The 15074-nt window shown below is 38.8% G+C and overlaps 1 protein-coding gene across 1 annotated transcript; it reads left to right on the top strand.

Annotated features, from left to right (window-relative positions):
* On the top strand, positions 1358 to 2133 carry LOC109851230 (DNA ligase 6-like). The gene is made up of 4 exons (XM_020421265.1): positions 1358 to 1467; positions 1547 to 1635; positions 1734 to 1833; positions 1928 to 2133. The coding sequence occupies exons 1-4, from the start codon at positions 1402 to 1404 to the stop codon at positions 1973 to 1975; spliced, it is 303 nt and encodes a 100-aa protein (XP_020276854.1). The 5' UTR covers positions 1358 to 1401; the 3' UTR covers positions 1976 to 2133.

Here is a 15074-nt window from a genome sequence, read left to right as displayed (position 1 = left end):
CCTAACAGAGAGTGTAATCAGATATATTCCACAATTGATTGGTTTAGTTATGGAATTGGTGAACAGCAAGGAGGACCTGTTGAAAGAACAAAAATGCATGTTATGATCACTTGTGTGAATAAGACTTACTCTTTCGTGTATGACATTGTCAAATTTAAGTGTATGACATTGTCTTCTTCTGTAGAATTGTAAGTTTTGTGTTATTATAAGTTTAGGGGCAAATATGTGCATAATGTAGCTTGGGGTCAATTAGGATTGAAAGACAATTTCTTTTCTTCAGTAGGGTTGTATACCTATTAACTTGGGCTTAAACAAAAATCCTACATGAAGACTTACTCTTTTGTCTATTTTCGCCAAATATTTCACATGTTTTAGTTTGCTGAGAAAAGAAATATAATTCTTTATTTACTCCCTAGACAGAGAAATACTCAAAATTATTAGTTGTATATGCTGAGAAAAGAAATATAATTCTCTGATGCAGAATTCCTACTTCTCCATCCACCCTTTGTTATACTTCATATACAACGTGTGAATTTCATTTCACAATTCAGATGCAAGAATTCCCGCATGTTTGTCATTTTGCTTGTGCGCAGATGACATATTTCTTAATCTATTGCATCTCTCCTACTTCTTGATATCACCTGTTAATTAAGTCTAAGTCTATAATACTGCTTCACTTGTCCCTTTTTGTTTCTGCAATTACAGTACTAATTACTGCCCAAAAACTGAATGAACATCAATGCACAATAATTTTTTCTTCGTCTTTACGATTACTTTCACATTGATGATGCTAACATAAAATCTTTATTGTATTTCTCTCCCTCTGCTGTTGTATAGGTGGAAGCAGATGAAGCATATTTGAGTAATGAAAGCACAGTAACTGTAACGCCCACCTTTTTTGAAGATGCCTGTAAATCGTCATGTGAAGGAATAATGGCAAAAACTCTAGATATTGATGCTGGATATTGTGCATCAAAGCGCACTGATGCCTGGTTAAAGGTACATCTAATTTGAGATAAGACGAACATCCCGCTTGATCAAACTTCTTGTAGTCTGATGTTCCATAATTTCTCATCAGGTCAAACGTGACTATATTGAAGAATTGGGTGACAGTCTTGATTTGGTACCCATTGGCGCTTGGTATGGGAATGGAAGAAAAGCGGGATGGTACAGATAATAGGCTTCCCTTCCTTCTTAATGTTTTCCTTTGATCTAATGGTTTCTCCCATCAAAAGTTTCTAAGAGTTAGGTTCCCGAAAAGAAGATGCATCTTGGTGGTATGAGTATTCCAATCAAATCTATCAATACTAATCACATCACCCTCTCAAGGGTTGGGGTATTACGGTAACCAATATAAACACCTTTTTTGAAGATGGCTGTAAATCGTCATGTGAAGGAATAATGGCAAAAACTCTAGATATTGATGCTGGATATTGTGCATCAAAGCGCACTGATGCCTGGTTAAAGGTACATCTAATTTGAGATAAGACGAACATCCCGCTTGATCAAACTTCTTGTAGTCTGATGTTCCATAATTTCTCATCAGGTCAAACGTGACTATATTGAAGAATTGGGTGACAGTCTTGATTTGGTACCCATTGGCGCTTGGTATGGGAATGGAAGAAAAGCGGGATGGTACAGATAATAGGCTTCCTTTCCTTCTTAATGTTTTCCTTTGATCTAATGGTTTCTCCCATCAAAATGATTTTGTTTCTCTGACTGCCACGGTACAGGTACAGCCCTTTCCTTATGGCGTGCTACAACCCTGATGCTAAAGAGTTTCAAAGTGTGTGTAGAGTCATGTCTGGCTTCTCAGATGAATTCTATAAGTCGGTAAGTGCAAGTTATAGTGAAGTGTATAATCCCCTTTGTACAACTAAAGTTGTATATTCTCGCACGTAATGCCATCTTGCATGTTATCTTGCAGGTTCAAGCTTCTAGCTTAAATTTCAGTTCCTGCTTACGCTCAGAATGATGAGGAAGAAGGTGAAGAATGAGAAGAAGAGGGCCTGAGTAAATGTATAGGGAAGGAGTTAAAGAAGCTTCTGCAGTGTCATAGCCATTGTAAAAAATTTATGTAAACGTTTGTAAACAATTTATGTATCTCTCTATTATTTTGATGAATGTATTATTTGAATATAATAAAATTTAATATTGGAATATAATTAGATTGTGTTGGATATGAATATAATTTATTGTTTAATATTGTGTATATGCACTCAAAGTAGATTCTGCAAAAAAAAAAAAAATACTGTAGCATAGTATCCTAGACGGAAATTCCATCTAGGATGCTCAAATTCCGTCTAGGATAGCTTATTTTTTTTTTAAAAATTTAAAAAAATAAATAACATCCTTCCGTCTAGGATGAGTATCCTAGACGGAAATTCCCGTGTAGAATATGTTGAAATAGACCCTGTACCTGCACCACCAGACTAAAGAAGGAAGGCGATAGCTGGCTCTCATAATTAATTTCCTTTATTCACCAGTTATTCTGTTTCCTTATTTTAGAAGATTGTTTCCTTGTTTTAGAAGATTGTTTTTCCTTTCTCTATATATTCTCCTCTCCCTCTCCTGTACATGTATCATTGGAAAAAAAGAAAAGAAATAAAAAGATTGTGTGTGGGTGTGGAGGACGTAGGTACCAAGTTGGTACTGAACCTCGTTAAATCCTGTGTCTTTACTCATACAACAATTTTTACATGGTATCAGAGCGGTCCAGATCTAGGAACCTATAATGGAGACCGACAATCAGAAGACGGGAGGTGGGAAGGACCAGGACCACAGCGTTGACATGACACTTCTTCAAGCGCTGAAGGAACTTCTAACCACCCAGAAGGTGATGACTATGCCGGTTGAAGTACCGGTTAACTCAATCACAGTCAAATTCGATGGAACTAACTACGGGCTGTGGTTGTCCATGATGGAGACTCACCTGGCCGGCAAGGGCAAGCTAGGCTATGTACGTGAAGAGAAACCGACACCTTTGGTAGGTGATGCTGGATATGAGCAATGGAAGATGAATGACTCAATGGTAAAAGGTTTGATTCTCAACTCCCTCGACTCAAGCCTTATTGGAAATTTCCACCGATATTCTACCGCAAAGGAGGTTTGGGATGCCTTGGCTACCACCTTCTTTGACGGTTGTGATTCTTCTCAGATCTATGACCTTCAACAAAGGGTCCACCAGTTAAAACAATCAGGTGGATCTTTGGAAAAGTATTACAATGAGTTGCAGGGATTGTGGAAGGAGATTGATTTCCGAAGACCAAACCCTATGGTGTGCATTATGGACATTGAGAAGCACAACTCTTGGGTTCAACAGGATCGGGTGTACAAATTTCTAGCCGGATTAGACGACCGTCTAGATAGCACTCGAGCGGATATTATCCAGACTGTGCCCTTACTAACTGTTGAGCAGGCGTATGCCCGGGTTAGACGGGAGGAGATGAGGCAGAAGGTGATGTGTAGCAATGACAGTATCTCTCATCCCGCAGTCATGACAATGAAGGGTACAGGTCAGCACACGGACCGTGCATCAGAGGTATCCCTTTCTCTTAAGTCTGAAACAAAACAGGGAAAGAAAGTTGAAGGAGGATGCAGTCATTGCCGCAATCCAAGGCACACCAAGGAAACATGCTTTAAGTTGCATGGATATCCAGACTGGTGGCATGAATTGAAGGAGAAAAAGGCCGCAGGGAACAAGAAGGGACAAGGTGGACAGGTGCACATAGCAGGATGCCCGGACCGTGCACTCGGGTATACAGACCGCGCAGAAGACAACGTAGGCCGAGCATCACTAACACTTGCGACTCATGTCAAAGGTACAGACAGGTCTGCTGGAAAAGGTAATGCTCTTATCACACAGAATTTAGAAAAATGGGTGATAGATTCCGGAGCAACCGATCACATGACTTATTTAGATTCAGATATTGATAGAATTGGGGAATCTAACCGAAAAGAGATTGTGAATGCAAATGGAGTCCCCTCACAGGTTATAGGATCAGGAGTTGTTAATGTGACTGAATCTTTGTGTTTAAAAGACACTCTACTTGTTCCTTCACTGACCACAAAGCTTATATCAGTGGGTCGATTAGCTGAAGATTTAAATTGTGTGGTCTTAATGTATCCCAATTTCTGCATTTTTCAGGACATCATAACGAAGGAGATACTTGGGCGTGGTATTAAGCGAAATGGACTGTATCACCTTGAAGACTTGAGTACTGGTTCTACATGTCTAGCTGGGAGAAGCACTCAGAGAGATAATATTTTGTTGTGGCATAAGAGGTTGGGACACCCTTCTGTGGGATATATGCGGAAAAATTTTCCTTTCTTATGGGCTGGTATGTCAAATTTTGAAATTCAGTGTGAAACTTGTATTCGAAGTAAAAGTCATAGAAACTCTTATCCTAGTGTTCGTTATAAAGATTTGGAGTTTGTTGATTTAGTACATTCTGATGTGTGGGGTCCAGCCCCGGTTAATTCAATAAACGGGGAAAGGTGGTTTGTTCTTTTCACCGATGATAGTACTAGAATGACATGGTTATATCTCTTGAAACATAAAAATGAAGTCGCAAACTGTTTTCTAGATTTCTCAAACCTGATTCAAAGACAATTTGGAAAGAAGATTAAAATTCTTAGAAGTGACAATGGGGGGGAATATGTGAATAATTTCTTGGGAAGTTTTTTCAAAAGTAATGGCATTATACATGAAACATCTTGTGCCGGTACCCCTCAACAAAATGGTGTGGCAGAAAGGAAAAATCGGCATATTTTGGAGATTGCTAGATCTTTGTTATTTGAAAATAATGTGCCACGGAATTTTTGGAATCATGCCATATCTACTGCCGTGTACCTTATGAACCGAATGCCATCCAGTACCCTAAAATTCCTTACCCCTTTACAGAAACTTTCCTCATTTGTGAGAATTCCATCAGCTCTAAATCTGGCACCAAAAGTGTTTGGATGTACAGCATATGTACATGTTCCAAGAGAGAAAAGAACCAAGCTCGAACCTTGCGCAATTAGGTGCATGTTTGTCGGGTATGGTAATAATCAAAAAGGATATAAATGCTTTGACTTAGAAACTGGAAAAACCTATGTGACAATGGATGTGTCATTTTTGGAAAGTGAACCTTTTTTTCGGAACCAATCATTGCCCCCTCCAAGAGAGGAGGAAACAAACCAAACAATCTGGTGGGAGGATGAAGAGAGAAACACGAGAAACACGCATACAGACCGTGTAGATGAAGACATGGACCGTGCAGACTCTACCCCAGGGGACACAGACCGGATGGGAGAGGACACGAACCGTGCACCTGAACGGATGGGAGAGGACATAGAGCATGCACCCGAACCTGAGGAAATCAGATTGGAAGAAGAAGTGATACAGTCGGACGAGGAGCATGAAATGCCACACTCGAGCTCTCCAAAGGATGTCCCTGAGGTACGTTCTCTTCAAACTGAACCTGAAAGACGGTACCCTGTGAGAACCACCCGGAATATACCACCAAAACGGTATAGAGAAGAAGGTAATAGACAAGGAGGATATGCAATATCAAATTATACCAGTACTATTGGGTTGTCCAATATGGTGAGAAATTTCACTGAAGAACTGTCAAAGATTCAGGTACCAAACAGTGTAGACGAAGCCTTGCGAGATCCCAAATGGGTTAAAGCGATGGAAATAGAAATGGAAGCCCTGAAAACCACAAAGACATGGAAGTTAGTAAAACTGCCAAGTGGAAAGAAAACTGTTGGGTGCAAGTGGGTGTTCTCGGTAAAATATGATGCTACAGGTAAAGTTGAAAGGTATAAGGCAAGGTTGGTTGCAAAGGGGTACACCCAAACATATGGAATAGATTTCCAGGAAACTTTTTCTCCAGTTGCAAAACTTAACACAATTCGAGTCTTATTGTCTCTTGCAGCAAATCAGGACTGGCCGCTACATCAATTTGATGTGAAGAATGCATTTTTGCATGGAGATCTGGAGGAAGAGATCTATATGGACATTCCGCCAGGATACACACACCAAGAACAAGAGAAGGTGGTATGTAAGCTGGAAAGAAGTCTGTATGGATTAAAACAGTCACCAAGAGCATGGTTTGGGCGTTTTTGCAAAGCCATGAAGAATTACAACTACACTCAAAGTGATTCTGACCATACTCTGTTCTACAAGCATCGTCAAGACAAGGTAACTATCCTAATTATCTATGTTGATGACATGATAATTACAGGAGACGATAGTGAGGAGATAGGGTGGCTAGAGCAGAGACTATCACAGGAGTTTGAGATGAAAAATTTGGGTGGTCTAAAATACTTCCTGGGAATAGAGGTGCTACGCTCAAAAGAAGGTATCTCTTTATCACAACGAAAGTATACACTTGACTTGCTTGTAGAGGTGGGGATGCTAGACTGTAAGCCAGCCGATACACCCATTACCCAAAACCTGAGGTTTGAAGATCGTTCAGACGACCCGGCTGTTGATCGGGAAACTTACCAGAAACTGGTAGGAAAACTTATCTACTTATCACATACCAGACCCGACATTGCGTATGCTGTAAGTATGGTAAGTCAATTCATGCATGACCCAAAGGAGCAACATATGGACGCTGTGACAAGAGTTCTGAAATATCTCAAAAAGACTCCAGGGAAAGGTATCCAATTTAGGAAAAATGGACATTTGGATATTTGGGGTTACACAGATGCTGATTGGGCTGGAGATAGAACTGACCGGAAATCTACATCTGGATACTTCACCTTTGTGGGAGGAAACCTCGTTACTTGGAGAAGTAAGAAGCAGAACGTAGTTGCCTTATCAAGCGCAGAAGCTGAGTTTAGAGGAATGTCCAAAGGTTTATGTGAACTCCTATGGCTAAGGAAACTCATGATTGAGCTGGGTTTTAAGTCGAAAGAAGGAATGCAACTTTATTGTGATAATAAATCAGCAATTGAGATAGCACACAACCCGGTACAGCATGACAGAACAAAGCACATAGAAATCGATAGACATTTCATCAAACAGAATTTGGAAGAAAGGATCATCTCGTTTCCATTCGTGAGATCTGAGGAACAACTTGCAGATATGTTGACGAAGGGAGTGTCGACAAAATGCTTTGAAGAATCGATTGGCAAGTTAGGTATGGTAGATATCTACCTACCAACTTGAGGGAGGATGTTGAAATAGACCCTGTACCTGCACCACCAGACTAAAGAAGGAAGGCGATAGCTGGCTCTCATAATTAATTTCCTTTATTCACCAGTTATTCTGTTTCCTTATTTTAGAAGATTGTTTCCTTGTTTTAGAAGATTGTTTTTCCTTTCTCTATATATTCTCCTCTCCCTCTCCTGTACATGTATCATTGGAAAAAAAGAAAAGAAATAAAAAGATTGTGTGTGGGTGTGGAGGACGTAGGTACCAAGTTGGTACTGAACCTCGTTAAATCCTGTGTCTTTACTCATACAACAATTTTTACAGAATACTCATCCTAGACGGAAATTTTTTCCGGCTAGGATGAAGTATTCTAGACGGAATTTCCGTCTAGAATATTCCGTCTAGGATGGAATATTCCGTCTAGGATGTATTCTAGACGGAAATTCCGTCTAGAATACTACATCCTAGACGGAAACATTCTAGACGCGTATTCTAAACGGAATTCCGTCTAGAATACATATCCTAGACGGAATTCTGAGTATCCTAGACGGAATTTTCCATCTAGTATACCTTATTTTTGTCGAAGCAAATCATCATGTGCCTTGTCGATCTTTGTCTCAAGAGCTTTTATAACCCAACAAATGCTGCTAGCTTTGAGGCTGTGGCTGACTAGTAGATTTGAATACACCATCGCTATCCTCCCCATTTCTCGGTACACACCACCACTGTTACTTTTAGTGGATTTATAGCTTTCTCTTTCTAGTGAGTAGTGATCTTTCAAATTTGTTAACTTTTTATATTGGGTAATTATTATGGAACCCCTTCAAATTTGTTCATTTATTATGAAACTACCTAACGTTATCTTTTGATTACAAAACACCCTACCGTTTAAAAGTCCGTTAAAACCCACTTTAAACTTCATGTGACTCTCATATACTTTTAATATTCCACAAATGCTCTCTTCTTCTACTTCTTAACCTAGATTCTCTTTTACTCTTGTCCACTGTTTGTTTGGATCTTCAACAAGGTTTCAATGTCAGAGATGAGTACAGGTTATACGGAGCCCCGCCCCGCCTCGCCTCGCCTCGAGACCACTTCTTTCTTTGAGGTTTCAAACTAATGTGTCCTCTTCTATATTTGTAAAGTTTCGGCGTTGTCATTATCTAGATCGCTTTTTCTCAACCCACAAGCTGTCAAAGATGCAAATGTTAATATTCCCATATGTTCTTATAATTTGAGAGTTGTTATTTTGTTTCATATGCAAGCACAAATCCTCGAAGAAGAGTTTACAACTGTAAAAAATCAGCGTTGCAATTTCTAGAGTTGGTGTGACAAGGATTATTCAAACTGGATGAAGTTTCTATTAAACTTGTTATTGGACAAAAAAAAAAAGGAATTGGAGGGAATTGAGTAATTGCTTCATCAAAAGGTTACTAGCATTGAAGATGAGAATGAGAGGCTTAGAAATAGTGAACTAAAGATGAATTTGCTCGACTTAGGTGTGAACTAACGAATTTGCTCGACTTAGGTGTGAACTAACGAAATTGGAGTAGAAAAATTATAATTATTGGTTTAAATTGGCAATGCTTTGTTGTTCTTTTATTTGACATATTTAAAGTCATGTAATGTAGTGGATGATGTATGCATAAAGTTTTTTATCAATGAAGTTTTTTCTTTTTAATTTCTTTTTCCTATGTATGATATGAATTTATCTGTAATGAATACACACGTACATATAATACCCAATATCAATTAGTAACAAATTCAACAACCTGACAAGACTCATAGTGAAATCCATAATAAGATTCAAGAGATTCGACAACCCACTAGACTGATATTCATATTGATAGTGATTCACAAAATTAGAACGTTATTCAGAGAATTCATGAGATTGATATTGAGCATAATATTCATAACAAAAGCTCGTATCAAGCATTATGTCCCGAATAATTTAAAGCAAGGCTCACGTTAAGCGTTACATATCAAAATGAAATAGAATAAGCCTCACATTGAGCATTACATCCCAAAATAAAGCTCACATGGAGCATTAAATCCCAACATGAATCAAAGCAAAGCTAACACTAAGCACTACATCCCAAAAGACTCACAATAAGCATTCCACCCCAAAACACATAACTGGGTTAGCAATACGATCCAGAAAGCATGACTTATGCAATGTTATGTTGAATATCTCCGGGCACTACATTTGTGAAGGGTTCTTGTCTGCTGACAGCAGAATCAACTCTCCCTCCGCTCCTTGCAAATGGTGGTCTTCCTCTTTTCCTTCCATCTTTAACTTCATTAGTGTCTTCTCTTGAAATGCCTCTTTCTGATGATGTTTGAATATATCTTTCACGAATCGCTGGTCTTCCTCACTTGTTGTTTGTTGGCATTCTCTCCTTGCAAATTGGTTTTTATCTTGCTTTCAAGATCCAACAATTAATGAATGACTCACAACAAGAGTTGGTTCAAAGATCGCACTTTATTGTCAAGGTGAAAGCACTCCTCGGCCACAGCTTCTAACCAATAGGATGAAGATATTCCCAAGCTGCTAAGTTCTTCTTCTTGATGTTCTCCATTGCAATGTCAAATTCTGGGGTGGTTGAAGCTGAAGCTGCTATCCATAATAGATCTTTGAACACTTTTCCTTTCCATCCCTTGTCGACGCAATTTTTTGTGAAGATGAATTATACACCATCTGCGCTCTACAGTTGGAAGCACTAATTGGAATGTCTCTACCAAACCCAACATTGAAAACTAAAAGCATGACAGGTTGAAAAATGAGAAATATACTATGCATTTAAGATTTGATCAATGGTTATGAAAGTGAAGTTTGCTACAAGACTTTAATATATGTTTAAAATATACATTTTACAATACATTACTTCTAGATTTTGCTAACGTTACTTCGAATTTACAAGCATTATAACTATGCTAAGTTGATGATAGTTTCTTAAATGATTAGCACAATGTAATGAACTATTTAAATGTACTTACTTTTGTCTATCTGACATGAAGGTGATTTAATGCATTCTATCTTCTACAATATATTGCTTCATCAATTGTAGGAACCATTTCTAGCTATTAATGTTCTCTCCTTCGACAATGGCATAAGCAAGAGGATACATTTGATTATTTGCATCTCTAGAAACTATAGTCAAAAGCTGGAAACTTGATCCATTCTTCAAGTGGCATCAACTCCAATAAATGGCTTGCAACCTCTCCAAAATCATTTAGTACTATCTCCAAAACCAAAGAAGAGCCTCTGGAAGTATGCTGGACCATCATGAACAATGCGGTTCACTTTCAATATAATTAGACTCCTAGGATTTCTTTGCTCTATACAACTTATATAATCACTGAGCCTATGATATTGATCTCTCACATTTCCTTCTATTAAATTAAGAGCATGTCTTTTGGCTCTATACACAACTTGTTTACTAAGTTCAAGACCATGATCTTTCTCCATAAAAGCTTTTAGACTATCAATATAAATTTTTTCATTCTCCTTTACTAAATAAGCATACCTTTCTCCGAGCCACTCTGCATTCACTCTACTATTCATGTCAACATGACTGCATGAATGTTCCTCTGAAAGAAACTTAATGATAAAAAGTATTATTTAGACTAATCCCAGGAAGTATGTGTTCTCCAAGAACAATTCTTACAATATGTAGTCACTCTCTCTTTTTCACATTTCAGCCTTATAATCAAACTGTTTATAGATTGCATTTTAATCTAATTAGGCCCATCTAAAGTCACTGGCATATGCAAATCTCATGCCTACACTCAAGTTCGGGCAATCCAATATATCTCTTTTATATAGTTCAGCTGGCCTCTTCTCTTTTTCATCGGACATTTCATCATCTGAACTGCTCGAACTTCTCACCTCATAGCTTGGAGAGTATTCTGAATCAATAGTATCCACATCTGAGTCCACAAACTATTCATGTTTGACTTTTGATTAATTTTGGGGTTGCTCTTCTTGTTGGACTTGTGACTAATTTAGAGATCCATGAGCATCTTCAATATGCGCATGAAGCCATGCTGGTGCATCCTCATCACCAATATAATCCTTAGATTACTCATTGTCAACAGCATTCTCTTATGTAGCAGAAAAATCTAATCTCTCTTTGATTGAAGTCTCCAAATTGACTTTCCTCTCTCTATCTTTTGCAACTCTAATAACTTCTTCAATATCCCATTCATTATCGTCGAGAGTTTTTTTTTCTTCTTCCCATAACACATTTCTTTCTTCTTATTCTTATCATTGTTTGTATCCCATTCATTATCGTCGAGAGTTTTTTTTTCTTCTTCCCACGACACATTTCTTTCTTCTTATTCTTATCATTGTTTGCTATTTTGATGGAGATATTGCAATCAGATTTGAATGTGTTAACTCAATAATAGTTTCCTTTCGTTTATGTCTTATAGATTGAGTTGATGGAGGAAGCAGTACACCTTCATTTGAATCTTTAGCACCACGATAAGCATATACTATAAATTTATCATTAACATCATGTGCATTCACCACATCCGATGTAGTTGAATCATTATAGACATGCACAAGTCCAATGTCCATATTCTTCCTTGGAAGCTTGGAGTAGCTAGTTCCCATCTTGACAATGCAAGTCATTCCTCATTATATATTTGATCTCAAGCAATATTGACATTCCATTTTTGCCTACATCAAAGTAATGGACATCTCCACCGACATAGGCTTTTCTCCCATTGACCGTTGTAATTTTTCCTCCGTGTTGCAACTCAAATGTTTGTATCATCCTACAATAGTGACCAAAATAGTTATGATGTGTTCTTATTAGACAATGTAAAGAGAATGCAAAATTATGATGCTTAGGTTCATTGAATTGTTTCATCAAGCATGTGATGTGCATGACTAATCTAAGTTCTTTTACTTTTGAGATCAAGAACCAGTAATACCTCTCCTTATAATAGAAACAGCCTTTAATAAAAATAAAAAAAAAGAACATGATAGATAACACAATGCTCATCGAAAACTAAATTGGACGTACAAGACATGACCGTTGATAGCACTATAGTGCATGCTTAACAAAGGTTGCTTGTTCCGTTATTGAACTCTCCTTCTCAAGAGCTGAGGTTAAAAGAACTACATCCACAAATAACATTTCATCCGGGCATTAAATAATGAACAAACTTTAAAAAAAACCCCTAAACAACGACACCCATTTCCATGCGAGAAAAAACATGGAGAAAATTTGAAATTATAACAAATTCGAGACTAATTTACAGTTTTAAGAGTGCATTTATTTGTTGGTTTAGGGTGTAGGCCCAAACCTTAGAACAAACATGCAAAGCAAAAAATTCTTTAAGTTAAGAAATCAGGCGAACTTGGAAGTTCAGACGAACTTGATAGTTCAGGCGAACTTGGAAGTTCAGGCGAACTTGGAAGTTCAAGCAAAGCTCATAGCTGAGTTCTGGCGAACATGCAGTTCAGGTGAGCTTTGGAAGTTCAGGCAAACTTGGAAGATCAGGCGAGCTTTGGAGGTTCAAGCGAGCTCCAAGTACAGGCGAGCTCCAAGTGCAGGCGAAGCAGTTCAGGCGAGCTTGACTATCTTCAGACGAACATAAGTCATACCGGCGAGCTTCACAGTCAGGCGAACTCGCAGAAAATAGATTCCTAATCTATTTTGACCTAGGGTTTCCCTATAAATAGGGAACCCTGGCCGCCACTTAAATGCGAGTTTTCAGAGCAATCTCCAGAGCGTTTTTAGCGGTGATTTTTGCAGCACCTTGAGCGGCGATTTTTCAGAGAAAAATCTCACGCCTTGAGAAATAAAAGAGAGTTCCTTTTTGAGTGATCTTAAGGAGTTTGAGATCATCTCTTGCAAGCTTTGTAATCTTTATTAATATTCAAAGAAAATTTTTTGGGTGGCTCCCGAGGACGTATGCAAGTTGTCGAACCTCGTTAAAATTTTGATGTTCTCTCTTCTATTTTTTCCTTGCACAGTTTTCTTTTTATTTGCTGTGATTTCTTTTTGCCTTCTTTCAACACAAGATCCGGAGGGCACGTTCCGCGAGAGGGTTAATTTGACAGGTTGTCGATAGGACGAATCCCCAACAACTGGTATCAGAGCCTTGTTCAGATCTGTGTAAGCAATGGCAGAAGAAAGCAAATCAAAGATTAAGAAGTTTGACGGATCAGACTTCACCTACTGGAAGTCGCAGATGGAGGACTATCTGTACCAGAAGGATCTTTACCATCCGTTAATGGGTAAAGCCAAGGGAAAGAAGAAGGATAAGATCGATGAGGACTGGGAAATATTAAATCGAAAGGCTCTAGGACAGATCTGATTGTCGATCACAAAATCAATCACACATAATATATTAAAGGAGAAGACAATGTTAGGGCTTATGGAAGCGCTAGCAAAGATATACAAGCAACCGTTAGCTGCAAACAAGATGTATCTCGTCAAAACGCTCTTCAACCTCAAGATAGCAGAATGATGTTCCTTCACGATGCATATCAGCGAGTTCAACATGATTGTTGATCAACTCATCTCAGTTGACATCACGTTTGATGACGAAATGCAAGCCCTTTTGATACTATCGCAGTCGCCAGATAGTTGGGCATGTTGCGTGACCGCAATCAGCAACTCAGCAGGGAAGGAGAAGTTAAAGCTGAATGAGGTTGTTAGTATGATTCTATCCGAGAAGGTTAGAAGAAAATCACACGAATCAGAGGGTTCAGGTTCAGCCCTAAATCTCGAGCAGAGAGGCCGAAGCCGAAATAAGGGTAACTAGAATAGGAATCGATTAAAGTCAAAGAAGAAGAGGTCGAACTCGAAGGTGAGGCCTATTAAAAGGAAATATTGGAACTGCGGCCAGGAGGATCATATGTCTGCAGTCTGTAAAGCACCAAAGAATGATGCAAGTGAGTAGGAAGCTCATCTTGTGCAAGATGCCTTGTTCCTTACTATGGACAGTGATTCCGATTCATGGGTTATTGATTCGGGAACCTCATTCCACACCATTGCTAATAATAAGCTTCTTCATAACTATGTAGCAGGGGACTATGGAAAAGTGTACTTGAGGGACAACGAGCTCTGTTGTATTGTTGGAAAATGTGACGTGCAGATACAGATGAAGGGCTCCAATTGGAATCTGAAGAACGTCAGACATGTATCGAAACTGAAGAGGAATCTTGTTTCGGTTAGCCAGCTTGGAGCAGAAGGCTATGTTATGATATTTACTGGGGATTCGTGGAAAATCTCCAATGGTACTATAGTGGTTGCATGTGACAACAAGACCGAAACATTCTACCTAACTTCATATGCGAGTGACACCCTCGCAATTGCAGCGAGCAAGGAGAGTGCAGATCTGTGGCACAATAGGTTGGGACACATGAGCGAGAAGGGTATGAAGATCCTACGCTCTTAAGGAAAGCTAACCGGCATCAATTTAGTTGAAATTGGTGTTTGTGAAAACTGCATCTACGGGAAGCAGAAGAGGGTCAGCTTGCAGAAGAGTGGAAGACCACCTAAAGCTCATAAGCTAGAGCTCGTTCATATAGACGTATGAGGTCCAACTAGCGTGTCTTCTCTTAGCGGTTCGACGTACTACATCATATTTATCAACGATCACTGGAGAAATGTATGGGTATACTTCATGAAGCACAAGTCAGAGGTGTTTAGAATCTTCAAGAAGTGGAAATTTATGGTGGAGAACGAGACAAATCTGAAAGTAAAGTGTTTGAGATCAGACAATGATGGAGAATACGAGCTGGAGGAGTTCAAGAAGTTCTATGCTCTGAATGAGATTTGTTTAGAGAGGACTACTCCAAGAACACCGCAACAGAATAGTGATGCAAAGAGAATGAAGAGAACGTTGCAAAGTGTACGAGGAGCATGTACTTACATGTAGGTCTGCCAAAAACATTTTGGAC

The sequence above is a fragment of the Asparagus officinalis genome, chromosome 8, assembly GCF_001876935.1.
Source record: "Asparagus officinalis chromosome 8, Aspof.V1, whole genome shotgun sequence".
Taxonomy (NCBI): domain Eukaryota; kingdom Viridiplantae; phylum Streptophyta; class Magnoliopsida; order Asparagales; family Asparagaceae; genus Asparagus; species Asparagus officinalis.
This window is presented reverse-complemented; position numbering and strand designations above follow the sequence as displayed.